The 26,665-nt window shown below is 41.4% G+C and overlaps 2 protein-coding genes across 2 annotated transcripts in view; both read right to left on the bottom strand.

The window, feature by feature from the left end:
- Positions 1-10,811, bottom strand: part of ninl (ninein-like) — a 36,638-nt gene extending 25,827 nt beyond the window's left edge. The window contains exons 1-8 of the mRNA XM_079568347.1: positions 10,627-10,811; positions 9,537-9,630; positions 6,926-7,095; positions 5,245-5,278; positions 4,583-4,662; positions 4,051-4,173; positions 2,661-2,870; positions 709-845 (exon numbers count right to left, since the gene is read on the bottom strand). Of these exons, the coding sequence (XP_079424473.1) occupies positions 709-845; positions 2,661-2,870; positions 4,051-4,173; positions 4,583-4,662; positions 5,245-5,278; positions 6,926-7,095; positions 9,537-9,630; positions 10,627-10,806 (1,028 nt within the window). The 5' untranslated portion in view covers positions 10,807-10,811. The remainder of the gene's footprint in view (positions 1-708; positions 846-2,660; positions 2,871-4,050; positions 4,174-4,582; positions 4,663-5,244; positions 5,279-6,925; positions 7,096-9,536; positions 9,631-10,626) is intronic.
- Positions 10,812-17,374: 6,563 nt separating this feature from the next.
- entpd6 (ectonucleoside triphosphate diphosphohydrolase 6) overlaps positions 17,375-26,665 on the bottom strand; it is a 34,474-nt gene continuing 25,183 nt past the window's right edge. The window contains exons 10-13 of the mRNA XM_079567736.1: positions 21,017-21,148; positions 19,282-19,335; positions 19,008-19,120; positions 17,375-17,822 (exon numbers count right to left, since the gene is read on the bottom strand). Coding sequence (XP_079423862.1) covers positions 17,751-17,822; positions 19,008-19,120; positions 19,282-19,335; positions 21,017-21,148 — 371 coding nt within the window. The 3' untranslated portion in view covers positions 17,375-17,750. The remainder of the gene's footprint in view (positions 17,823-19,007; positions 19,121-19,281; positions 19,336-21,016; positions 21,149-26,665) is intronic.

Here is a 26,665-nt window from a genome sequence, read left to right as displayed (position 1 = left end):
TTGTTTGACGGGTAATAACTACTGAATGGAATAAGATTTAAAAAAGAAAGAAACGCCTTCTTCCAGTCCAGGGTTTAACCCCTTAACTCCCACCTGAACCGAGCACATTTTCTCCAGTTTGGCTTTACCCCAATCCAAAAGCTTCTGGAAAAAAGCTGTGAAAATAGCAACAAAACTGAGACGAAAACAATGATGGAAATGTGACAAAAAAGTGAGAAAACATTGACAAAAAAGTGACGAAAAATTGATGAAAATGTGACAAAAAATGTGACAAAAAATGTGACAAAAAATGACAAAAAAATGACAAAAAAATGACAAAAATGAGACAAAAAATTGGACAAAAAATTTACAAAAAATTACCAAAATGTAACAGAAAAAATTACTAAAAAATGACGAAAAAGTGACAAAAAAAGGACAAAAAATTAACCAAAAAATGACAAAAATGTGACAAATAATGACAAAAAAAAAATTACAAAAAAGTTACAAAAATGAGTTGAATACCCAACAAAAAAATTATGGAAAACAAATCTGACGTGAGGAAAAAGATCCTCTTGGTTCAGGCGGGAGTTAAGAGGTTAAGCTCTCATGTAATGTCTGTGACTCCTGTGGGACGCCCCGTCTCCCTCACTGCAGTGTTTGACTGATCCCTTTACTCTCAAATACGTGTTGCTCCGACCAAAGCTAGCGGAGGGCAGTGTGTGTACTGACTGTAGATGCTGCAGCTCCGTCTTGTAGCAGATGAGCGCCGCCTGGTGGACACTGTTGGCACTGACCAGGAGCTCGTTCTCCAGAGCCACCGTGAGGTCGGACAGACTGAGCCGCTCGTCCAGCGAGAAGTCCAGCATCTGAGGGTGAAAAACGACAACATCCCAGATATTCTTTGGACAAAAATTCAACTTTTACAATTATCTTTCTGTATTCAAACAGAGTGAATGATATTCTGCGCTTCATGTTTCTTCAACATAAACAAAGCAAAGATCTGTTGATCTGCAATTTAAACGATACAAGGCTTTTTGAAACTTTTTAAAATATCTCTGTCGGTGAAATCAACATAACTCTTCCCGCCCCCCCCTCCATCTCTTTCTCCTGAAGTCACTGTCCAAGATGACTCACAGATGCCTGGAAAATGACTTGCGAGCCCAAATCCAGCCCTCAAGCATAAAACCTCTGGCCCTGGAGATGATTGTAAGAAATATTATTACACAGGGTATCTGCAGAGTTGGACAAGTCAAATTTAAGACTTTTTAAGACCTTTTCAAGACCACAAAATCTCAAAAATAAGACCTGTTTTTGAACGTGCAATATATAAATGACTGTAAAGAAAATCACTGTCACAAAAATCCAAGTGTCAAACTGCTGTTTCTGATTTCACAGTGGGATGTACAAATGTAAGAACTTAATTTTTCACATTAGGCATTTTAACAACCGTTCAAGTTTTAACAACCTTATCCCATAATAAGAATATTGAGATTGAATAATTACTCACAATTATCGACTGAATGAAAGAAAACAACAGATATTTAGTTTTTGTATTTAAAATGCTTTGTAATACTTGAGCTGGTAAAACATTCACTGTTTCTAAAAATAAAAGCAGCTTTTCGACTCGTTTGCATAAAACAACACAAAACACTGTCAACTCTACAACTAATTAACTATCATAATTATTTTAATGATATTATTATTAGGCCAGAATCTAGTCTAGGTTTTCTGTTTTCTAAACTTGTTTGTCAGATGTTTTGATGAACAAAGTGAGAAACGTGTTTCTAAAGTAACAGGACTTTCTCTTTCCTTCTGTCCCTGAGCAGAGGAGCGTTAGCTTTGTGTTTCCCAACATTTGGACAAACTTTATTGTGAATTATGCCGTTCATGACCTTGAGTTAGATATTTACAGTGAAGTATTATCTCCACGTTGTTTCATATTGGACGTATCTTTCCCCCGACAGCAGCATTACGGATCCATCAGCGACACCTCGGTCATGTTTTGGATTCCTAAACTCTGCTGACTTCAGTGGTTTTTTGGAAGGATAAAGCTCTGAAGGAGAGTCCTTCTGCCTCACTCGACTATCGCTGAGTTTACGTTGTTTGTGGCGGCGGCCAGTGCGTCAGCGTCGCTTCGCCCTCTCGGACCATGAGCGGCACCGGGCGGCTCCTCATCGCTGCTTCTGTCACTTTATTTGTCGACTTTTTAAACTCAATTGTGCGCAAACAATTGGGTCGCTGAACGTTTATTTTTAAGACCAGTTTACCCTGGATTTAAGACCAAATAGGCCCAATTTTAGACTTTTTAAGGCCTTAAAATTGGATTCTTGAATTTTAGACTTTTTAAGAATCTTTAAGATGCCCTGATTACACTACTACCGGGTACAGTGCTTTAAAAAATCCTTCATATGATGTTCAGCACTGGCCCTTGTGGAAAGTGGTGCTTTACTTTGGACTACAATTGGGAGGTTCAGCCCTTGGTCTTTTGACGCTTAATAAAATCCACCATCAAACTTGCCTACCCCTGCACTACGCTGTGGTTTGGTTGCCGTCCCTGAGATTTAGGATTATCGTGTCGACTGCACTCTTTCCTTTCCTGCCCCCTGACCTTCGTGACCCAGATCCTCTGACCGCGAGGATGGTCAACATAACAATGACACAGGATATTGATAATGTCTCACCTGTAGCACCTCCTGGCTGTGCTGCAGACCCTCCTCTCTCCACAGGGACAGGACCTGCTCGGGACTGGCCGCTCCGCTGCCGTCGTCCAGGGCGCTGAGGAGACGCTGTCCCACGGTCAGCAGCGAGGAGGAGGAGGAGGGCAGGCCGAAGGAGCGCTCCTGTGCAGCTCCGGGCAGCGGGGTGGAGGCCACGTGCTCTCCACTCCGCACCTGAGGAAGATCAGAACAGGCAAAAACATGAACATATCACTGCCACTGCGTCTCCTACTACAGCCACTGCAGTAGTAGAAGTACTGACCGGTGTGCAGTACTTCAGGCTCCTCTTTGCAGTTGTAGTAGTAGTTGTAGTAGCAGAAGTAGTTGCAGTATTGCCGTAGTTGCCCCACATTAGTGCAGACATGTCTCAGGAACAAACCCTCACACCTGTGATTGGCCCCGCCCATCACACCTGTGCTCCCTGTAAACCAAGCCCCGCCCTCACCTGTGACTGACAGCTCTAATGGTGCGTTCCAGGCAACCGGTGTTTATTTCATCGACTATATTATTTTAGTCTAATTAACCCCTTAACTGAGCACATTTTCTCCAGTTTGGCTTTACCCCAATCCAAAAGCTTCTGGAAAAACGCTGTGAAAATAGTAATAAAACTGAGACGAAAACAATGATGGAAATGTGACAAAAAGGTGATGAAAAATTGATGGAAAAGTGGCAAAAATGTCACAAAAATGTCACAAGAAATTGACAAAAAAAGGACAAAAAAATGACAAAAATGTGCTAAAATGTGATAAAAATTTGATCAAAAAAATTGCAAAAATGTGACAAAAAATGACCAAAATTTGATGAAAAAGTGCCAAAAATGTCACAAAAATGTCACAAGAAATTGACAAAAAATCGACGAAAAAAATGACAAAAATGTGCTAAAAATTTGACCAAAAAATTGCAAAAATGTGACAAAAAATGACCAAAATTTGATTACAAATTGACGAAAAAATGAAGACAAAAAAAAGTGACAAAAAATGACAAAAATGTGATAAAAATGTGATTAAAAAATTACAAAACAAATGACAAAAAAGTTACAAAAATGAGTTGAATACCCAACAAAAAAATGATGGAAAAAAAGATCTGATTACATGAGGAAAAAGATCCTCTCGGTTCAGGCGGGAGTTAAGAGGTTAAAATGAGACTAAAACTAAAGTGTGAAAAGTGACTAAAATCATGAAAACTTACAGTGACAGTCTGGAAGAGCCTCGTATCATTTTTAAATCGAAGCATGTTTGTCGTGTTTTCATCACATTTTTGTCACTTTTTAGTGCTTGTTTATTGTGTTTATGTCCTGTAGTGATATTTCCCATCATTTCAAAGCCACATGAAGGCAGCGTGAAGCCGGTCTCACCTGTGACGCCCGGACTGGGGTGGAGGACAGAGGAGCAGGAGGACACAACACTCTGTGGACGTCTCTGAGACTGACTCTGCCCTGAACATCTGGGTCCAGACTCCGCAGACGCCAACACAGCTCCTGCAACATGTAAGTCATTACTCCAAATACAAGTCAGTACTTCAAATATAAGTCAATACTACAAATATAAGTCAATACTTCAAATACAAGTCAGTACTTCAAATATAAGTCAATACTACAAATATAAGTCATTACTCCAAATATAAGTCAATACTAAAAATATAAGTCAATACTCCAAATATAAGTCAATACTCCAAATATAAGTCAATACTCCAAATATAAGTCAATACTACAAATATAAGTCAATACTACAAATATAAGTCATTACTCCACATATGAACATACTGTAACTCCAAATGTGGGCATAAAAGGGGGACATTTTATTCTTCCTACACGTTAATTTACCCGTTTGGTTTTGAAGTCGCTCGTGAAAATGAATATAAATAATAAAAGACGAGACAGAACTCACCTGAGAGTAAAGAGCGCCCCCATGTTCACACTCTGTTACTGCAGCACCCTCCACCTGCTCCACCTGCTCCACCTGCGCCCCTGGAACACACACAGCCTCAGTGCCGGTTTAGTCCTGGTTTAGTCCTGGTTTAGTCCCGGTTTAGTCCCGGTTTAGTCCTGGTTCAGTCCTGATTTAGTCCTGGTTCAGTCCTGATTTAGTCCCGGTTTAGTCCTTGTTGAGTCCTGGTTTAGTCCTGGTTTAGTCCTGGTTTAGTCCTGGTTTAGTCCCGGTTTAGTCCTGGTTCAGTCCTGATTTAGTCCTGATTTAGTCCTGGTTTAGTCCCGGTTTAGTCCTGGTTCAGTCCTGATTTAGTCCCGGTTTAGTCCCGGTTTAGTCCTGGTTTAGTCCTGGTTTAGTCCTGGTTTAGTCCCGGTTTAGTCCTGGTTTAGTCACGGTTTAGTCCTGGTTTAGTCCTGGTTTAGTCCTGGTTCAGTCCTGATTTAGTCCTGGTTTAGTCCCGGTTTAGTCCTGGTTTAGTCCTGGTTCAGTCCTGATTTAGTCCTGGTTTAGTCCTGGTTTAGTCCTGGTTTAGTCCTGGTTCAGTCCTGATTTAGTCCTGGTTTAGTCCCGGTTTAGTCCCGGTTTAGTCCTGGTTTAGTCCTTGTTGAGTCTGGTCTTACCTCTGGGCGGCTCCTCGTCGTCCGATTTCAAACTCTGCACCAAAAACATGAGTCAGAAAGTCCTCCACAGAGTAACACAGTAATACTACAGAAAACCACAGTAATACTACAGAAACCACAGTAATACTACAGAAACCACAGTAATACTACAGAAAACCACAGTACTACTACAGAAAACCACAGTACTACTACAGAAACCACAGTACTACTACAGAAGCAGGCGTGAGTGGCCGTGAGGGTCGGCAGCTGCTGAGCGACCGCAGAGGGACAGATTCCACAGAGGATTGGGGACTGAGGAATTCAGTAAATCAGTAAATCCACTGAGAACAGGCTCCAATCATTTACATTTATATTATTTATATACGGTATGTCACAGAAAGCAGAGACAAGTGATGAAAACAGCGCTAAGTGGGAGGAGCTAGTGATCAGTACTTTACTTGAGTAGTATTTGTGATGAGAACTTACGTTTACTCCACTGCATTTAAAATATAAACATAATATTACCAGAGCCGTGGGAAGATATTTTAGTTAGGGGGCGCTGAGGGACAAAATTTACCCCCAAAATACTTTTTCTGTGCATAAATCCTATTTATTAAGCTCTTAACTCCCGCCTGAACCGAGAGCATTTTCTCCAGTTCAGCTTTACCCAAATCCTGTAGGCCAGTGTAATGCCTCATTTGAAAGACCTATAAAACTAAATGGATCTTTTTCCTCACATCAGATTTTTTTTCATCACTTTTTTTGTTGGGCAGTCATCTCATTTTTGTCAAATTTTTGTGACTTTTTTGTCCCTTTTTCGTCAAATTATTCGCATTTTTTTGTCAAATTCTTATCACTTTTTCGTCCATTTTTTCTCACTTTTTTGTCAAATTTTTGTCCATTTTTGTCATTTTTTCTAATTTTTTTGTAATTTTTTCTAATTTTTTTGTCAATGTTTTCACACTTTTTTCACATTTTCATCGTTGTTTTCGTCTCAGTTTTGTTGCTATTTTTACACTTTTTTCCCAGAAGTTTTTGGACTGGGGCTGGAGAACATGTGCTTGGTTCAGGTGGGAGTTAAGAGGTTAAAGGCCGTGTACCTGAATACTTGAGTAGTAACTTCTGAAAAACATGGTACTTTCTGTGTGCAGCATGGTATAATGATTAGTGTTATCTCAGGTCAACCCAAGTGTCCATATGTGAAGAAAAGAGTTTCCCTTTTTTTGAGTTGTTTAAAATAGGAAAAGTCAGAGGAGCCATTTATAAAAAGCAATAATAACCAAGTAGATGTGAAGTGTAGAGATGTTATTTATCGGGATACTGAAATTAATGTTATAAACACTCACACTTTTCCTAAAGGACACGAGTCATTCTGTGAAATATGAAAGAGTCTGGCCCAGATCTGAAGCAGGACTCTGAGAATGTGCAGAGTCTAAAACCAGAGCCAGAACCACATTCCTCCCAAACCACTTCCTGAACCTCCGCCCAAAACTCCCTCAGCCACGGGGCAGCACCGGGAGGGCATCTGACACAAGCTCCCTCAGCCACGGGGCAGCACAAACCCGCTCAGCCACGGGGCAGCACCGGGAGGGCATCTGACACAAGCTCCCTCAGCCACGGGGCAGCACAAACTCCCTCAGCCACGGGGCAGCACAAACCCCCTCAGCCTCAGGGCAGCACCGGCAGGGCATCGGGCTCTCACCTCGATGCTGTCCAGCGACGTGGCCCTCCGCAGTTTGGCCCCGCGGAGCCCCTCTGTCGGGTCCCGGCTCGGGTCCGAGTCCGGGCCACAGTCCGGTCCGTCGGGGCGAGAGCGACGCCCGTAACGTTTCCAACCTTTGACGAACTTGGGCTTCACCTCGTCAGGAACCACTGCAACGACAGGACCAGGACTAGAGCTGCGTCCACTGACCTCACATCCTGATCACCCATTTAAAGTAACTCAGATGAGAAGACACTGTTTTAGTTTCATCAGCTGCTGACATCCCCCTCCAACGCCTCAAAATGCAAATGACACCGGTTTTGCCTAAACTCGAATGATTGAAGTGCATATTAACAGCAACAGAGATTCAGAAGGAAAAAGTGACCCTCGACTCCACGAGACGCAAGAAAAATGAAGTTTATGTTGTCACTTTTAATTCCGATTAATTACAAAGGTTTTAACATGTTAATTTTTTTTTACACAATTAATTGTATTTCTCTAACCCGGGGGGGGGCTACTTAAAAAAAAAAGAAACAGTCTTTTAAAGATGAGCTGCTTTTTCCTGTTTCCCGCAGTCTGAAAGATAAATATAAAATAATGTTTTTATTGTAGTTAGTTTAGGTTAGGTTTAGGTTTATTAAATTTGACATTGCAGGAAAGAACAAAATGTTTAACCTGAATTGTGTCAATAACAATAGAATAAAAACAGCAATATACAAAAAAGGAATAAAAACATCTAGTTTCTGGCAGTTTTTCTGTCAGTGGTTCCCCTGTGACGCCCCAGCCCCCGTATACTCGGATTCGCCCCTGCTCTAAGTAGATTCCGCACAGTCTTCAGTCCCGCTGTCACTGGACTCTGTGTGGCTGCGGAAAATAACCTCTAAATGCTGTAACTTTCGGAACTTTTCACACTAAAAAGCCCCAAGATTTCAGTAATTATTCCAGCTCTAACATCGTGGTTCTGGAGGCTCCGTCTGCGCCGGAGCTTCAGTCATTGTTTTGAACATTTTCCTGTCCTTAAAGGGGGGTATTATGCTAAATGGACTTTTTCAAGCTTTACATCATGTTATTATGTCACTCCCTCATTAAAAACATGCCTGAAGTGTTGCCTTGGCACATTCACGTATTTTTGAGTAATCTGTAAAAACTCTGATGGCGGCCATTTTAGGGATAGGTTTGCCTGAGTCCTCCTAGGAACGCCCCCACCTCCTGGAGACGCCTCCGAGCTTTCGTCACCAGCCGAGTAACCAACCACTGCTCCTCAGCAGAACCCCCTCCCCACTGATGCCACAGACAGCGTGTGGAGGGGGCGTGTCTAAAGGCTCAGAGGTTCTTAAAGAGACAGAGGCCTATTTCAAGACATTCACTACAGCCATTTTAAGAGAGCAATTTTATACAAGGCAGTTATTCTAATTTACTGCATTTACAGACCAACAGAAGGTTTGCTCATCATTGTAGTGTGATATAGACTGGTGCTATGGGACTGAAAAAAGCATAATACCCCCTCTTTAATGCATCCGAAAAAACACGTCGTGTTTCCTCCTGCCTTTTCCCTCTGCATTGATTAGACCAGGGGTTCTCAACTTGGGGGTCGGGACCCACTAGGGGGTCGCGAGACACATTTGGGGGGTCGCCAGAGCATATAGATAAAATATATATTTTAATATTATTATTATGGTGTCGTAGCATACATACTATTTTACCAGGGTGCCATTATTTGTTCTAAATTTAATTCATTTTTGTTTTAGCCATTGTTTTTTCTTTGTTTTTTAAGAGTTATATAGGTTAACCTCTTAATTCCCGCCTGAACCGAGAGGAACTTTTTCCTCACGTCATCAGATTTTTTTCCATCATTTTTTTGTTGGGTATTCAACTCATATTTGTAACTTTTTCATCATTTTTTTGTCACATTTTTGTATTTTTTTTGGTCAAATTTCTATCACATTTTTGTCATTTTTTTTATCACTTTTTTTTTTTTTTTTATCAATTTTTTGTCACTTTTTTTGTCAATGTTTTCTCACTTTTTTGTCACATTTCCATCATTGTTTTCGTCTCAGTTTCGTTGCTATTTTCTCACCTTTTTTCCAGAAGCTTTTGGATTGGGGTAAAGCCAAACTGGAGAAAATGTGCTCGGTTCAGGTGGGAGTTAAGGGGTTAATGTCCCTGTTTTTCCCATGGTCTGACCCGGGTGGGGGTGACGATCCTAATTAACTGTTATAATGGGGGTCGCGGCTCTAAAAGGTTGAGAACCACTGGATTAGACGCCTCTGTCGCCGATAAAGCATGTGGCTAATAATCATATGTAAACAAGATGCGCCGCTTTTACACAATGAATCCTGATCTTTCAACAGTTTCACTCAAATAAATGAAAACTATAAAGTCACTGAGAGTCACTGACAGTCATTGGCCTCAAGTCACAAACAGCAAGTCCCAAGTCAAGCCTTTTTGGAGCTTTGGTCAAGTAAGTCTCAAGTCCTGAAAACTGCGACTTGAGTCTGACTCGAGTCCAGTCATCGAGTCTCCCACCTCTGTAATGTAGTGTAGGTATCAGACAGTGTTGTTTGGAACGCACCATAAAGCAGGTCTGAACCAGGACTAAAAGGAGCAGTACCGGGCTGTAAGTAGCTGCTGTCGTCTGAGGAGCTGAGGTCCAGAGTCCTCGACAGAACGGCCACGAATCCATCTTTAAAATCCTCGAAACTCACCTGCAACAAACAACACAGAGCACGTCACACCTGAAGCACTTAGTCTGCCATCTGTGCACGTTCAGTTCAGCCTTTGTAACAAGTCCTTTGTTTGAAGAAATCCGCCCTCTGAAGGAATTCTATAAAGAATCCTCCCTATTCATTTTAATAGGATCGATTACAGTGAGGTTTTTCAAATATTTCAGCCGTTTTTGCGGCGACATAATCTGGAGTAAATCACTTTGGGTTCAGCCATTGGAAGAGTTGAGAGGTTAACCAATTAACTCCCACCTGAACCGAGCACATTTTCTCCAGTTTGGCTTTACCCCAATCCAAAAGCTTCTGGAAAAAAGGTGAGAAAATAGGCAAGGCAACTTTATTTATACTGCGCATTTCGCGCACAAGGCAACTCAAATAGCGACAGAACTGAGCCGAAAACAATGATGAAGATGTGACAAAAAAGTGAGAAAACGTAGACAAAAAACGGTCAAAAAACGGTCAAAAAATGTACCAAAAGTTTACAAAAATGGACCAAAAAATACGAAACAATGACAAAAAAAAATGACAGAAAGTGTCAAAAAATGGACAAAAAATTGTGAAAAAATGATGAAAAAGTGGCAAAAAATGGACAAAAAAAGGACACTTTTTTTTTAAATAAAAAATGACAAAAAAACGACGAAAAAATGACAGAAAGTGACTAAAAAAGAGACAAAAAATTGACAAAAAATGACAAAAAAATGACAAAGTGATAAAAAAAAATGACAAAAAAATAAAAATGATGAAAAAGTGGCAAAAAATTGACAAAAATTAGTTGAAAACCCCCCAAAAAATGATGGAAAAAAAATCTGATGACAAGATCCATTCAGATGAGTTTTGTAGATCTTAGCTTTCAAATGAGGTGTCACACTGGCCTACAGGATTTGGGTAAAGCTGAACTGGAGAAAATGCTCTCGGTTCAGGCGGGAGTTAAGACACAGATCTCTGCATTGAGTGTAGCTCAGTGTTCATTTCTCTCACCCTCGTGCCGCGCTGTGGCAGCAGCCTCTCCAGCAGGGGGCGCAGGTGAGCGTCCAGGTGCAGTCGGCCGCAGAGCTTCGTTAAATCGTCTTCGTCCAAAAACCCGGAGCCCGTTGAGTCGCACGCGTCAAACTCCGCCTTCAGCTGCGCCACGTACTCACTCTGCTCCGCCTCCTCCATCCCCGCGGCCAATCAGGGAGCGGCGAGGCATGGACCAATCAGGGAGCGGCAAAGAGAGGCATGGACCAATCAGGCAGTGGCAAGGAGAGGCATGGACCAATCAGGGAGCGGCAAAGAGAGGCATGGACCAATCAGGCAGTGGCAAAGAGAGGCATGGACCAATCAGGGAGCGGCAAAGAGAGGCATGGACCAATCAGGAAGTGGCAAAGAGAGGCATGGACCAATCAGGGAGCGGCAAAGAGAGGCATGGACCAATCAGGAAGTGGCAAAGAGAGGCATGGACCAATCAGGCAGCGGCAAAGAGAGGCATGGACCAATCAGGCAGCGGCAAAGAGAGGCATGGACCAATCAGGGAGCGGCAAAGAGAGGCATGGACCAATCAGGCAGTGGCAAAGAGAGGCATGGACCAATCAGGAAGTGGCAAAGAGAGGCATGGACCAATCAGGAAGTGGCAAAGAGAGGCATGGACCAATCAGGCAGTGGCAAAGAGAGGCATGGACCAATCAGGAAGTGGCAAAGAGAGGCATGGACCAATCAGGCAGTGGAAAAGAGAGGCATGGACCAATCAGGCCGAGGCATGGAGGCATCAGAGCACAAGGTCTATGGAAGAAAAAGAAAGATAATGCTTTAGGTATAATTAGCCACACATATATTGTGAAATTGTTTTTGTATCAGCAAATCAGGGAGAGGCCGATTAGACAAACGCAATCGGCCAAAACGGGCCTTTATGATGTAAAGCTTGAAAAAGTCGATTTTGCATAATACCCCCACTTTAAGAGATACGTTGAGGATCTCAGCCAGCCGTGAGGAGCTCGGAGTAGAGCCGCTGCTCTGTCACATGGAGAGGAGCAGCTGAGGTGGCTCTGATCGCCTCCCTCAGGAGGAGGAGGCCCAGGACCCGCTGGAGGGACCATGTCTCTGTGTCCTGGTGCTGCCTCAGCTGGAGGAGCTGGAGAAGGACTTCTGCTCACACGACTCGGCCCCGATAAAGTGGAAGAAAATGTATGTGTTTTAAAGGGGGGGTTTATGCAAAATCGACTTTTTCAAGCTTTACATCATGTTATTCTGTCATTCCCTCATTAAAAACATGCCTGAAGTGTTGCCTTGGCACATTCACGTATTTTGAGTAATCTGTAAAAACTCTGATGGCGGCCATTTTAGGGATAGGTTTGCCTGAGTCCTCCTAGGAACGCCCCCACCTCCTGGAGACGCCTCCAGCCGAGTAACCAACCACTGCTCCTCAGCAGAACCCCCTCCCCACTGATGCCACAGACAGTGTGTGGAGGGGGCGTGTCGGAAAGAGCCAGAAGTTCTTAAAGAGACAGAGGCCTATTTCAAGACATTCACTACAGCCATTTTGAGAGAGACATTTTATACAAGGCAGTTATTCTAATTTACTGCATTTACAGACCAACAGAAGGTTTGGTCACCACTGTAGTGTGATATAGACTGGTGCTATGTGACTGAAAAAAACATAATACCCCCTCTTTAAGTTGTAAATTGTGTAGAAAGGCCCAACCAGGGGCAGGAGTTTAAAGTTAGCACTGGCCATTTGCTATTTTCATGCACCGCATCAGAGGTTAAGCTACTGTGAACCAGGCGCTGTTGTTCTTGCTGCCCTCAGGGAAGAGGTTCTGAAGCCTTTGATGCAAAGTCGTTTTCCTTCGGCGATCACACAGCTGAAGTCAAACGTGTTTACAGACGCCTGCACGTGCGCCCTGTTAGGGAACTACTTCTTTTTAATATCACGTTTGTATATACTGCGAGTGTATATAAATGATCCATCGTTCTCCTAAAGGCTAAGACCCTTTATCACGGTCTGCTTTGTGTGAGCACGTGCTGTAACGGTCACTTTTACAAATATCTTAAAAGTCAAAACAACGCGCCTGTTCCTCCGCTTTTCGCACAGTTTCACTATTATTTTAAAACCCATGAAATCTTCGAAGCTTTGAGAAAAGTTAAGTGCGGACGTCTCGCGAGAGGACAGGCTCACCATGACGAGCCGACGGGCAGAGCGCTAGTCTCGCGGGATGATGTGAGCTTCACCATGGGAACGGGGAAGCGTTAGCCTCTGGGAGAACAAAAAACTGCGCTTAAAACACAAAAACGAGCGTAAAAGTTTATAAAACGAGCTTAAAACCAGACGAGGACCTTCAGAACACGTACCTGCGGGGCTTCCGGTCCGACAGGGCACAGCACGGACTTTTACCGCCGTTTCTTTCGGAGTCTGGTGGGGTTTTGTTGCGAGATAACGGCGCACACTGCTCTGTACCGGGCCTCAGTGCTGCCCCCTGCCGGCGGCTCCGACACTGACCCTTCACAATAAAACCATTTATATCAAAGTCATGTTTTTGGTCACGATGAGGAGATTAAAACGAAAGTAAGAACAGTAACCTCTTAACCCCCGCCATAACGCATGTTCTTCAGTTCAGCTTTACCCTAATCTAAAAGCTTCTTGAAAATAAATACTGTTTTCTTCAAAGTTTTGCTGTGGAGATTTCATCCGTAAAACGTCAACAAATCCTCTTACCACCCGCCTAAACCGAATGCCTTCTGTCCTCTTAGGTTATTATATAGGCCTGTGTAGCACCTCATTTGAAAGCTAAGACCCACAAAACCGATCTTTTTCCTTGCGTTGTTTCTGTGTTGTGTCACCTTTTTTTGTTGTTGCATTTTTGTCACTTTTTGGTTGAATTTTTGTCTTTTTTTTTGTTGAGTTTTTGTCTTTTTTTTAGTTTTTGTCACATTTCTGTTGAATTTTGTCACTTTTTGGTTGAATTTTTGTCACATTTTTGTCATATTTTTGTTGAGTTTTTGTCACATTTTTGTTGAGTTTTTGTCACATTTTTTGTCACATTTTTGTTGAATTTTTGTCACATTTTTTTGTCATATTTTTGTTGAATTTTTGTTGAATTTTTGTTGAATTTTTGTCTTTTTTTGAGTTTTTGTTGAGTTTTTGTCACATTTTTGTTGAGTTTTTGTCACATTTTTGTTGAATTTTTGTCATATTTTTGTTGAATTTTTGTCACATTTTTGTTGAGTTTTTGTCACATTTTTTTGTCATATTTTTGTTGAATTTTTGTTGAATTTTTGTTGAATTTTTGTTGAATTTTTGTCTTTTTTTGAGTTTTTGTTAAGTTTTTGTCACATTTTTGTTGAGTTTTTGTCACATTTTTGTTGAGTTTTTGTCACATTTTTGTTGAATTTTTGTCACATTTTTGTTGAGTTTTTGTCACATTTTTGTTGAATTTTTGTCATATTTTTGTTGAATTTTTGTCACATTTTTGTTGAATTTTTGTCACATTTTTGTTGAATTTTTGTCACATTTTTGTTGAATTTTTGTCACATTTTTGTTGAATTTTTGTCACATTTTTGTTGAATTTTTGTCACATTTTTGTTGAATTTTTGTCACTTTTTTGTTGAATTTTTGTCACATTGTTGTTGCGTTTACATCCTTGTTTTCTTCTCATTTTTTGTGGCTGTTTTGGTGCTTTTTTCCCCCAAGAAGCTTTTTGATTTGGGTAAAGCCAAACTGGAGAAAATGGGATCTTTTCAGGCGGGAGTTAAGAGGTTAACAATAGATCAGAAAATGATCAATTTGAATTCACTCTCTGTGCTCAGCTCTAGTTTAGTCCTGGTTTAGTTTATATTTCCAGATGATGCAGTGACACAGAAAACCTGCAGAGGGCGCCCACGTCGCAGACTGGAGCCCATTCATTTTTGTTTGCTGTAAGAATTGTTTTTGTCGCTTCTGTGCCGCTGTTTTCCAAGACGCTTTTAGATTTGGGTAAAGCCAAATTCGAAAAAATGTGGTTGGTTCAGGTGGGGTTAATTGCAAATGCATTTCAAGAGGGGGTTTTGGATCTTGATTAGTTTTAACCTCTTAACTCCCGCCTGAACCGAGAGGATCTTTTTCCTCACGTCATCAGATTTTGTTTCCATCATTTTTTTGTTGGGTATTCAACTCATTTTTGTAACTTTTTTGTCACAGTTTTGTCAATTTTTTGTTATTTTTTGTCAAATTTTTATCACATTTTTGTCATTTTTTTGTCACAATTTTGTCATTTTTTGGGTCATTTTTGTCAATTTTTGTCATTTTTTCGTCAATTTGTTTTTTATCACATTTTTGTCATTTTGGTCATTATTTTTGTCAATTATTTTTGTCATTTTTTCGTCAATTTTTTGTCAATTTCTTGTGACATTTTTGACGTTTTTGCCACTTTTTCATAGATTTTTTATCACTTTTTGTCAATGTTTTCTCGCTTTTTTGTCACATTTCCATCATTGTTTTCGTCTCAGTTTTGTTGCTTTTTCACAGCTTTTTTCCAAAAGCTTTTGGATTGGGGTAAAGCCAGACTGGAGAAAATGTGCTTGGTTCAGGTGGGAGTTAAGGGGTTAAAATAAACAAACTAGGAATTAAATATTCAATAATCCCTCTTTGCAGAGTGTACGAGCACCTGAAGTGACCTGCCGATTTGAACTCTGAGTGTTTCTAAGAGCCGTATGTAACAAGTACATTTCTTCATCGTGAGATCAATAACGGCTTATCTTATGTTGTCGCACCAATGAGAGAAAAATGAGGAAATGTCCCATTAGAATCAATGCTCCCAAGTGTCTGTTGGAGTCGCCCCGGCCACCAGGGGGCGGCATTACAGCCATGCCCGCTCCATAAGGACCACAAAGAAGTTTCGTCATAATAAACAGATTATTAGATGATGTTTAGAGGCCGTGAGGTTAAGAGGACTAAACCCGGACTAAACCAGGTCTAAACCAGGAGTAAAGCAGGACTAAACCAGGAGTAAACCAGGACTAAACCAGGACTAAACCAGGAGTAAACCAGGACTAAACCAGGAGTAAACCAGGAGTAAACCAGGACTAAACCAGGAGTAAACCAGGAGTAAACCAGGACTAAACCAGGTCTAAACCAGGACTAAACCAGGACTAAACCAGGAGTAAACCAGGAGTAAACCAGGACTAAACCAGGAGTAAACCAGGAGTAAACCAGGACTAAACCAGGTCTAAACCAGGACTAAACCAGGACTAAACCAGGAGTAAACCAGGACTAAACCAGGTCTAAACCAGGAGTAAACCAGGACTAAACCAGGAGTAAACCAGGAGTAAACCAGGACTAAACCAGGTCTAAACCAGGAGTAAACCAGGACTAAACCAGGTCTAAACCAGGACTAAACCAGGACTAAACCAGGAGTAAACCAGGACTAAACCAGGTCTAAACCAGGAGTAAACCAGGACTAAACCAGGTCTAAACCAGGAGTAAACCAGGACTAAACCAGGAGTAAACCAGGAGTAAACCAGGACTAAACCAGGAGTAAACCAGGAGTAAACCAGGACTAAACCAGGTCTAAACCAGGACTAAACCAGGACTAAACCAGGAGTAAACCAGGAGTAAAGCAGGACTAAACCAGGTCTAAACCAGGACTAAACCAGGACTAAACCAGGACTAAACCAGGACTAAACCAGGAGTAAACCAGGAGTAAAGCAGGACTAAACCAGGAGTAAACCAGGACTGAACCAGGACTGAACCAGGACTAAACCAGGTCAAAACCAGGTCAAAACCAGGTCAAACCAGGTCAAAACCAGGTCAAACCAGGACTAAACCAGGTCAAAACATTTGGATCAGAAGTCACTTTTATACATTTTTATTATGAATTATTTCATGAATGACTTATAACAAGGCTTTGACTTCATCCAGATGAGGTCGATGGTTGACAACAGCTGGAAACATCTGCATTATTCATCAAAAACACTGTTTCCCTCAGCGGGTTGTGCTTTTCTCGTCACATGGTCCATGAGGTCGTGTCGTCTTCATCAATACCAACGGTGCCCTTTTACACGGACAACTCATTTTCACCGTTACCATAGTTACAACAAAAGGATTCTTGGCTGCACCGACTTGATTTTATACTTTTAGGCCGTTGTCAGTGTTGTGACGTCATGTGACTCCGTCTCCAAATCTGGTCTCTGTAACGATGTCATCGATTGTGTTGATGAACTCTGACGATGCCGGTGACACTAAAGTCTTAACCTCTTAACTCCCGCCTGAACCGAGAGATATTTTTCCTCACGTTATCAGATTTTTTTTCCATCATTTTTTTCTTGGGTATTCAACTCATTTTTGTAACTTTTTTGTCATTTTTTTGGGTCATTTTTTGGCAATTTTTTATCACATTTTTGACACATTTTTGTCAATTTTTTGTCAATTTTTTATCATTTTTTTGTAATTTTGTTGTCAATTTTTTATCACATTTTTGTAATTTTTTTAATCATTTTTTCGTCCAATTTTTGTAATTTTGTTGTCAAATTTTTATCACATTTTTGTCACATTTTTTATCACATTTTTGTCACATTTTTTATCAATTTTTTGTAATTTTGTTGTCAATTTTTTATCACATTTTTGTCATTTTTTTGTCATTTTTTCGTCCAATTTTTGTAATTTTGTTGTGAAATTTTGATCACATTTTTGTCAATTTCTTGTGACATTTTTGTGACATTTCCATAATTTTTTTCGTCTCAGTTCTGTCGCTATTTTCTCACCTTTTTTCCAGAAGCTTTTGGATTTGGGTAAAGCCAAACTGGAGGAAATACGCCCGGTTCAGGTGGGAGTTAAGGGGTTAAAGATTGTTTTTATTGCACTAAAAAGGAAATGGCCATGAAAAACAGTGCACAGAGAGGGAAATCTGTGAGGCAGCCATGATTCCCTCAGGCCGGCGCGGGGCAGCTGTGGCTACAATCTGAGGTCGTCATTAATGTAAACCTGTTTCCGTATAAAAACACCTGGGCTCATCAGCAGGGGGCGCCGTGCTCCTCATGTCGGTCAGAGGTACATTCAGAACTGTCTCTGTGATTCAAGTTTACGACAGGAAGTCTGCGGAGTGTCCTTCAAAATAAGAGTCTGTGAGGAGAGCCGTCCCTTCAGAGTAAGAGCCTCAGAGGTTCATGTAGTGGATGGTGGCGCCTAAAGCCCAGCTGGCCTCCACGTCCCCGATCTTCTGCACCAGCTGCAACAGAACCAGGTCAGAACCAGGTCAGAACCAGGTCAGAACCAGGTCAGAACGAGGGCTAAACCAGGGCTAAACCAGGACTAAACCAGGGCTAAACCAGGTCAAAACCAGGGCTAAACCAGGTCAAAACCAGGACTAAACCAAGACTAAACCAGGGCTATACCAGGACTAAACCAGGACTAAACCAGGGCTAAACCAGGTCAAAACCAGGACTAAACCAAGACTAAACCAGGGCTATACCAGGACTAAACCAGGGCTAAACCAGGTCAGAACCAGGTCAGAACCAGGGCTAAACCAGGTCAAAACCAGGTCAGAACCAGGACTAAACCAAGACTAAACCAGGACTAAACCAGGGCTAAACCAGGGCTAAACCAGGTCAAAACCAGGTCAGAACCAGGACTAAACCAAGACTAAACCAGGACTAAACCAGGGCTAAACCAGGGCTAAACCAGGTCAAAACCAGGTCAGAACCAGGACTAAACCAAGACTAAACCAGGGCTATACCAGGACTAAACCAGGGCTAAACCAGGTCAGAACCAGGTCAGAACCAGGGCTAAACCAGGTCAAAACCAGGTCAGAACCAGGACTAAACCAAGACTAAACCAGGGCTACACCGGGACTAAACCAGGGCTAAACCAGGTCAGAACCAGGTCAGAATCAGGGCTAAACCAGGTCAGAACCAGGACTAAACCAAGACTAAACCAGGGCTATACCAGGACTAAACCAGGTCAGAACCAGGTCAGAACCAGGGCTAAACCAGGTCAAAACCAGGTCAGAACCAGGACTAAACCAAGACTAAACCAGGGCTAAACCAGGGCTAAACCAGGTCAGAACCAGGTCAAAACCAGGTCAGAACCAGGGCTAAACCAGGTCAGATCCAGGTCAGAACCAGGTCAGAACCAGGGCTAAACCAGGACTAAACCAGGTCAGAACCAGGTCAGAACCTGGGCTAAACCAGGAGTAAACCTGGGCTAAACCAGGTAAAAACCAGGACTAAACCAGGACGAACTAGCCTAAAAAAGAAGAAAACACCATGTTCATTAAGAGTTTAACCTAAAGCAGAGAAACTGAGTCTGGACCAGGATCAGTCTCTGTAACGGAGCCAGACTCAGAGTGAGCCTGGTTTAAGAACCAACAGAATGAGTTCACAGAGAAACAGCCCAGGAGGCGACAGAGACGGACCTTGAGCCGAGAGTCCGGGCTGAATCCGAGTTCCTGCAGCAGAACCGAGATGTAAACCAGGTCCAGACACAGGAGCGGACTCTGGTCTGGACTCAGGACTTCCCCGGAGCAAACTGCACAGCACAGAGAGGGTAAACACGCTAAAACATGACCCAGCACCGTAAAACCCACACATGTGTTTGTCTTTTCGTTTGGTATTTCCTCTAAAGCTGTGGTTTTTGTATAGAAAGTAGTGGCCCCAGTGCTGCGTGTGTCCAGCAGGGGGCAGTCTCACCTCGCTGAGCTGCAGACGAATAATCCGCCACAGTGACCACGCCCCCCTCTTCATCTGCAACAAACAACAATATTAACTGTGTTTAGGGCTAATCGCTTCAGCTGCAGATTCGACATAAATATGAAGGAAAATGTATCGCAGGTCTTTCATCTCACCTGCATTTACATTTAAGGCATTTTAAAGGGTAAAAAGGACCATTACCTACATTCACGGATAAATCCAGTTTTATTTTGTGACATATATGAAACGAAGATTGTTTTTTTTTCGTCTGTCAGATTTGGGAAACCAGTTAAAAATCTCTCAGACTGTAAAAGCTCTAAGGGACAAAAAAGTATAAACAGTAAAATATAAAAATAAACAGACTACAATAAAAACATGTGAGTATTAGCAGCGCAGGTTTACAGTCACGGTGTGCGTGGTTGATAAAGTGACCAATGTTTTACTGCTTGTAGTTACATATGAAACAACAAATCACTTTAGGTTAACCTCTTAACTCCCGCCTGAACCGAGAGGATCTTTTTCCTCACATCAGATTTTTTTTCCATCATTTTTTTGTTGGGTATTCAACTCATTTTTGTAACTTTTTTGTCATTTTCTTTGTCATTTTTTTGTCACATTTTCATCATTTTTTGGTCAATTTTTTATCCATTTTTTTGTCATTTTTCACATTTTGTCATTTTTTTTGTCACAAATTTTGCACATTTTTGTCACATTTTTAATTTTTTTTTGGTCAATTTTTTATCAATTTTTTGTCATTTTTTTGTCACATTTTTAAAAAAAATTGGTCAATTTTTTATCACATTTTTGTCACATTTTTGTCATTTTTTATCCAATTTTTGACATTTTTTTGTCAAATTTTATCACATTTTTGTATTTTTTTTGTCACATTTTTGTCATTTTTTCGTCAATTTTTTGTCAATTTCTTGTGACATTTCTGCCACTATTTCATCAATTTTTCGTCACTTTTTTGTCACATTTCCATCATTGTTTTCGTCTCAGTTTTGTTGCTATTTTCTCAGCTTTTTTCCAGAAGCTTTTGGACTGGGGTAAAGCCAAACTGGAGAAAATGTGCTCGGTTCAGGTGGGAGTTAAGGGGTTAAACAATGTTTTAAAGTAGTGAACTTTAAAACCGCCTTAAAGGGATAGTTCAGGATTTTTAACATAGGGCGTCATTTCCTAGTTGTCCAGAGTGTTGTTGATTTCTGGAGTTTTTTTTTTTTTTTCTAATTCATGCAGTTCTTATATTTGAAGAGTTTACTGGTGCTAGGCTAGTGCTAGGCTAGTGCACGTCTATGGTAACTAGTAGCCTGCATTAAAAACGTCTTCTAAATCATTGGCTCGTCCTCCAAACGTTGCCATATCTGAATTCCACGTGTAGCAATGAGGTAAACAAACTACATAGATCCGGTAACTGAGCAAATCACTCCGCCGCTGCGTAGCTACAACCAGGAAGCTGATGCTGCTCAGATATAAGTTCTTTTAAATGCAAAATGGTTATATTTCAAAAAGTATTCAGTAAAAACAGACATTTATATGGTTAGTCTGGCGTTATAAGTGATCTGCCTCAGGTGCAACGGGTCAGACTGTTTTTAAATGCAGGCTACTAGTTACCATAGACATGCACTAGCTTAGCACTAGCCTAGCACTAGCCTAGCACCACTGAACTCTTCAAATATAAGAACTGCATGAATAAAAATGTAAATATATGTATGTCCAGAGTCAGATGTCGTGTTACCGATGGCCCTGATGTCCCGCGCTCGGTCGTAGTAATATGAGAAGGCGTAAAACTGCTGCGGCTCCACCGGCCTCACTCTGCTGTTCAGGACGGACCGCACACGCTCCGCACACGCCAAGAACACGCCGGAACCTGAGGAGAACACAGAACATGGGACCACCGCCATTTTCTCACTCATTTTTGTCCAATTTTATCCCACATTTCTTGACACTGGCGATAAACTCAGTATTTAAGTTTGCTTATATTCCAAACCGCATTTTCGATATTATCTTGCAGACGATATATTTCCCACCTCTATTTTAAAGATGTACGTTTGTGAAATCACGAGTCTTGGGATCACACAGTCCCGTCCGGCTCAGAGTCTGAACATTTAACCCCTTAACTCCCACCTGAACCGAGCACAGTTTCTCCAGTTTGGCTTTACCCCAGTCCAAAAGCTTCTGGAAAAAAGCTGTGAAAATAGCAACAAAACGGAGACGAAAACAATGATGGAAATGTGACGAAAAATTGATGAAAAAGTGGCAAAAATGTCACAAGAAATTGACAAAAAATTGACGAAAAAATTACAAAAATGTGACAAAAATGAGTTGAATACCCACCAAAAAAATGATGGAAAAAAAATCTGATGACGTGAGGAAAAAGATCCTCTCGGTTCAGGCGGGAGTTAAGAGGTTAACAAATTGTTAACCTCTTAACTCCTGTTAATAACAATACAAAATTACTTTTAGCAATTATGTTACGTGGCTAACAATACGGAACCTTGTAGTTTTTTTTACGGATAAATTTTAAAAAAAGGTTTATTTACAGATCCAACACGACAGCAGCAGACACGACTCCATCTTTTGATCAAGCTTCAGACCGTGTTCTAAATAAAGTTTACAGCGGGTACGTCACACGTGATCTGATACGACGATGCGATTGGCTGTGGCGACTGCAGACACATATGAGAGACATTCAGCAAAATAAACGGCTCTGGACGATCATAAACCACAGCTCTACTACCAGACAGTGCATTGGCCCCCAGACTAAATATAGTCAGGGACCCAAACTCTCAAAAGCTCTTTAAATTGGGTTTAACCTGACACCGTCTGATATATGCTTTATTTGTGTTTTTTCTGTTAACTTTGACCCTAAGGACCAATAATTGGAGGGTCTGCTCTGCTGGAAATATTGCGAAAAAAAATTGTGGCCATTTTAGTGTATGTAACCTGTATTTTTATCAGAAAAATGTGAAAAACAACTTTTTTCCCTCAAATCCTCAGTGGGTTGAGTAGGCTGTCAATAAATGCATTCCAGATACACAGAACACATGTGCTGAGAACATCCACTGAAAAAATCGCTCTAAAAACACATTTCTACACATTTTTGCATCAATTTAATACAAAAAAATGTGTTGTTTTCACACTTTTTTCCAATATTTGTATCTTTACTTCATTGGCAATCAACTATTCCAGCCAGTTATGGCATCAGTCAATATGCCATTATTTTAAACAGACTGTAGACACATTCCACAGAAAAAATGATCAAAATCCAACCAACATTATTGGATCTGTGATGATTTAAAGACCAATAAGTGACCGACAGACTCAGAACCTCGGAACTGTCAAAAGTCACTTTTGACACTGGTCCATATTTTGATTTAGGCCATTTCCAGCCCATTAGATAATGATTTACACCAATGTATTTGGTATCATTGGAAAGAAGACATTGTCATGTATCATTTGAGCCCAAAGGTACTACTCTGTAACAATTACCGTGGTAACCATAGCTCCTCAGACTCAAATGTGAGGACATTCTTTCACAATTTTCACAAAAAAATGTTTTACTACGTTTAACGCTGTTTCTTCCAAGAACATCACAGACACAAATCTCTGATACTGGGCAACTCTCTAGACTCTGAGGATTCAGGAAATGTATAACATGTCAGAACTTTCTCAGCTTAAGGCCTCACTGTGAGCCATGAAGTAAAAGAATGTCCACCTCATATGAGCCTCTCCCACAGAAATAAGCCTATATCTGCCAGGTTGGAACAGCTGGTGGGTCTTTCTGACCAGGACAGGCCCAACGTAACTTGAAATTACATTTATGGAGAACAACAGTTCTGTATTTTTACATAAAGCTATTTTTTATATTATGTAACCCTTTATCTATCCTTTACTATGTCATATACACAATATACATCTGTTGATTTCACTCCAATATACATCCCTTTAAATCTGTAAAAAAAAAATCCTCAAGAATCCAAGATAATTCCAACAGTTTGGCTTTGTAGACACCACATGGTTATGCCTAAAATACTACACATTTGTGATACATTAGATAGTAATGTGGTTGGTAATGTATTTGCTGAGGAAAACTGCTCTGAAGCTGGATTTTCCATAAACCACATGTTTACAATGAACAACAGCCTTTTTACTGTTTAGTAAATGAATAAAGTCAATAATTTGATGTAGTCCGTTCACTAAAGTTGGTTTACTACATTATAATGCACGGCACAAAACTAAAGCTTAGGGCTCGTCCAGGACTAAATCACAGTGGCAGTCGTCTGAACAGAACAGTCCATACTGGATTAAACCATTTCTCTTCGCTTTTCTGAAGTTGTTATAAGTTCTTTGTACATGTTAAAATTGTCACACTTTTAAAAAAAAAATATATTCATGTATTTCAGTTTTGGTTATAAAGGACCTGCATCATGCTATTTTACTCATTCCAAAGTAAACTATAAACATTTAGATGATATATTGTATCTCTATTTGTGAGAAATATAAGTATTTTCTGGGGTTATATTTCCAACCCGGAAGACAAGACACTTGGACTCAATTAACTCCGCCCCCTCTCTGCGCTCATGCAACATTAGCAGTAAAATAAATCTAAATATCACAGCAATAAGTGAAGTTACTTCATAATACAGTTATAAGGAGTTGACATCTGCCTGACATTATCGTTAGGTAAGAAAAAAGAACAGGCGAGTCCAGAGTAGGTTAGAAAGAGCTCCTTTTTCACATCCTTCAGTGCAAGCATGACGTCTGTTCAGACGCTCAGGGGGTGCGTTTGTTTTCTCCGCAGGGGCAGCGCGGACGTGTCAGGCACTTCCTCTTCTTTCTTTTTTTAAAATTAATTAACTTTTTTTTACAAATTAAAATCGGGTTTTCCAGCAGAGGGCGGAGCTGCTCAGAGCAGGATTCAGGAGGATTGCTGAGAACTGTGAGAATGAAGCCAAAAAACACTCTGGGGGTGTTTTTGATTAGGAAATAGCACAACAAAGTCGATTTTGCATGATATAGGCCCTTTAATGTTGTGTAATTTATTTATTTTATTCGCTGGCACATTGAATCTGTACTTACCACAAGAAATGTGCTTTATGAATGATTAAATAAAAAGTAACTTTTATGACCAGAGTTTCTAGGGACCGGAGGGTTGCTGGTTTGGGAACCTCAGGGTCTCATCTCTGCTGTTTGCAGATGTTGTTGTTCTGTTGGACCTTCAGCTGCTCTGGTTTGCAGCCGAGTGTGAAGCGGACGAAATTAGTTACCTTCACAAGATGGCTTGGGGTAAGGCAGTTACTTGGGAGGAGCTTGGAATAGAACCACTGCTCCTTCATGTCAGGAGCAGCCAGATGAGGTGGCTTGGGGACACATTGGATGGACTATACCTCTCTGTGGCCAGGGAATGCCTCGGGATTCCTTCAGAAGGGCTGGAGTTAGTGTTCGTGAAGAGTGATATCTGTGAATCTCTGCTTTGACTGCTGCATCCATGACCAGACCGTGGGTAAATTGTAAGAAAATGGATGGATGGGTGCAAACCTGGGTCAAAGGGCTTTGCACAGACGAGAATCCAGTAGAATCCAGTTCCAGTACTCTAAAACACCTCAGTACTTCTAACCTAGCTTCTGGCTCAAAATCTATAGCTCCACAGGCAGCGTGATGGCTCTGCTCCTGACAGGTTTCTCTGAAGCTTGAAGGATGAGTTAAATGCAGAGGGTAAATTTGGGAGTCTATGAATACATTAAATACTAAACTGGACTCCAAAGAGCATTGAAAATATTATTATTAAATATTATTAATATAAAGACAAATGCCATCAAGAACATTTCAGACATTGTAAAAAGTTGTGGATCAAGTGAGGCTGAAAAATTGAACCACACAAGGCAGGACTTAATCACCTCGACTGGGTCGTCTGGATATGAGAGTATGATGTAGAAAGACCCAAAGTACACAATGACCCCAGGAAGGTCACTATGGATGTTTCTGAGTTGCACCAAGTTTGTTAGCACTGGCCTGAATATATTAATACAGGAGGAAGAGGAGCTGACCAGTGCAGGACACCATGCTCTGACACAGGGACAAACCCAGGAGGCGCTGCACTGTTTTCAGAACAGCACTGAGAGCAGGCAGCCAGGTTTCCTCTGGGTACTCCTGATCTCCAAAAACATGCTGGTCAGGCAGCACACTCAGTCGCAGCGACTCAGGGCTAAACCCACAGAGCCGGTTCTTCCTATACACAGACTACGCAAGGTGCGTAGGGCCCCCGCGGCTGCAAGGGCCCCGCATCTCAGTCAAACTACCGTGTTGTTTCACTGATTAATCAACGCGTTGTTACGGGGACAGGTTCTGACAGCCTCACTCACTCTCCGACTACTTCGCCACATATAACATCAAAACGGAGCAGTCTGCAAGTGAATGATCAGGAGAGACCGACCGCCTTCCCCCTGTCTCTTCCAACACGCGAGTACTTCTCCGCTCGTGTCCCGCTCGGCCGTCTGTCTCCCGGTTCTCGTTTCGCCTCATGCGCGGCTCCTCCGCGGCTGCATCCCGTCCCCGTGTCCGGGCGCTGCTCTCAGGTTTTCTCTGCGCGGACTCGGGGCATCGGCTAAAACACTCATTTAAACTCTTTTCTTGTTGTGTCTAGCGGAGAATCAGGACAGTAGTTTGATGGACAGACGAGAGTAAAGCCGTGTCTGTGGCCTTTTTGTCTCAAAGAGGAGTTGAATCCACACGGTTCTCACGAGCACAGTAACTTACAGTAACTCTGGTTCTCTGAATGTGCACAGTCTATAAGGCCTGCTACTTTTTTCGGATGAAAGCAAATTTTGCATGTCATTCGGAAATCAAGGTGCCAGAGTCTGGAGGAAGACTGGGGAGAAGGAAATGCCAAAATGCCTGAAGTCCAGTGTCAAGTACCCACAGTCAGTGATGGTCTTTGGTGCCATGTCAGCTGCTGGTGTTGGTCCACTGTGTTTTATCAATGCAGCTAACTATCAGGAGATTTTGGAGCACTTCATGCTTCCATCTGCTGAAAAGCTTTATGGGCCTCCATAACACCTCAGCAGTGCCACAGGCTGATTACCTCCATGCCACGCCTCATTGAAGCAGTCATTTCTGCAAAAGGATTCCCGACCAAGTATTGAGTGCATAACTGAACATAATTATTTGAAGGTTGACTTTTTTCGTATTAAAAACACTTTTCTTTTATTGGTCGGATGAATTATGCTCATTTTTTGAGATAGGAATTTTTGGGTTTTCATGAGCTGTATGCCAAGATCATCAGTTTTAAAACAATAAAAGACCTGAAATATTTCAGTTGGTGTGCAATGAATCTAAAATATATGAAAGTTTAACTTTTATCATTACATTATGGAAAAGAATGAAC

The sequence above is a fragment of the Gobius niger genome, assembly GCF_951799975.1.
Source record: "Gobius niger genome assembly, chromosome: 12".
In the NCBI taxonomy this organism is placed as follows: Eukaryota; Metazoa; Chordata; class Actinopteri; order Gobiiformes; family Gobiidae; genus Gobius; species Gobius niger.
Note: the sequence above shows the minus strand (reverse complement) of the source record. Positions and strands in the feature narration are given on the sequence as shown.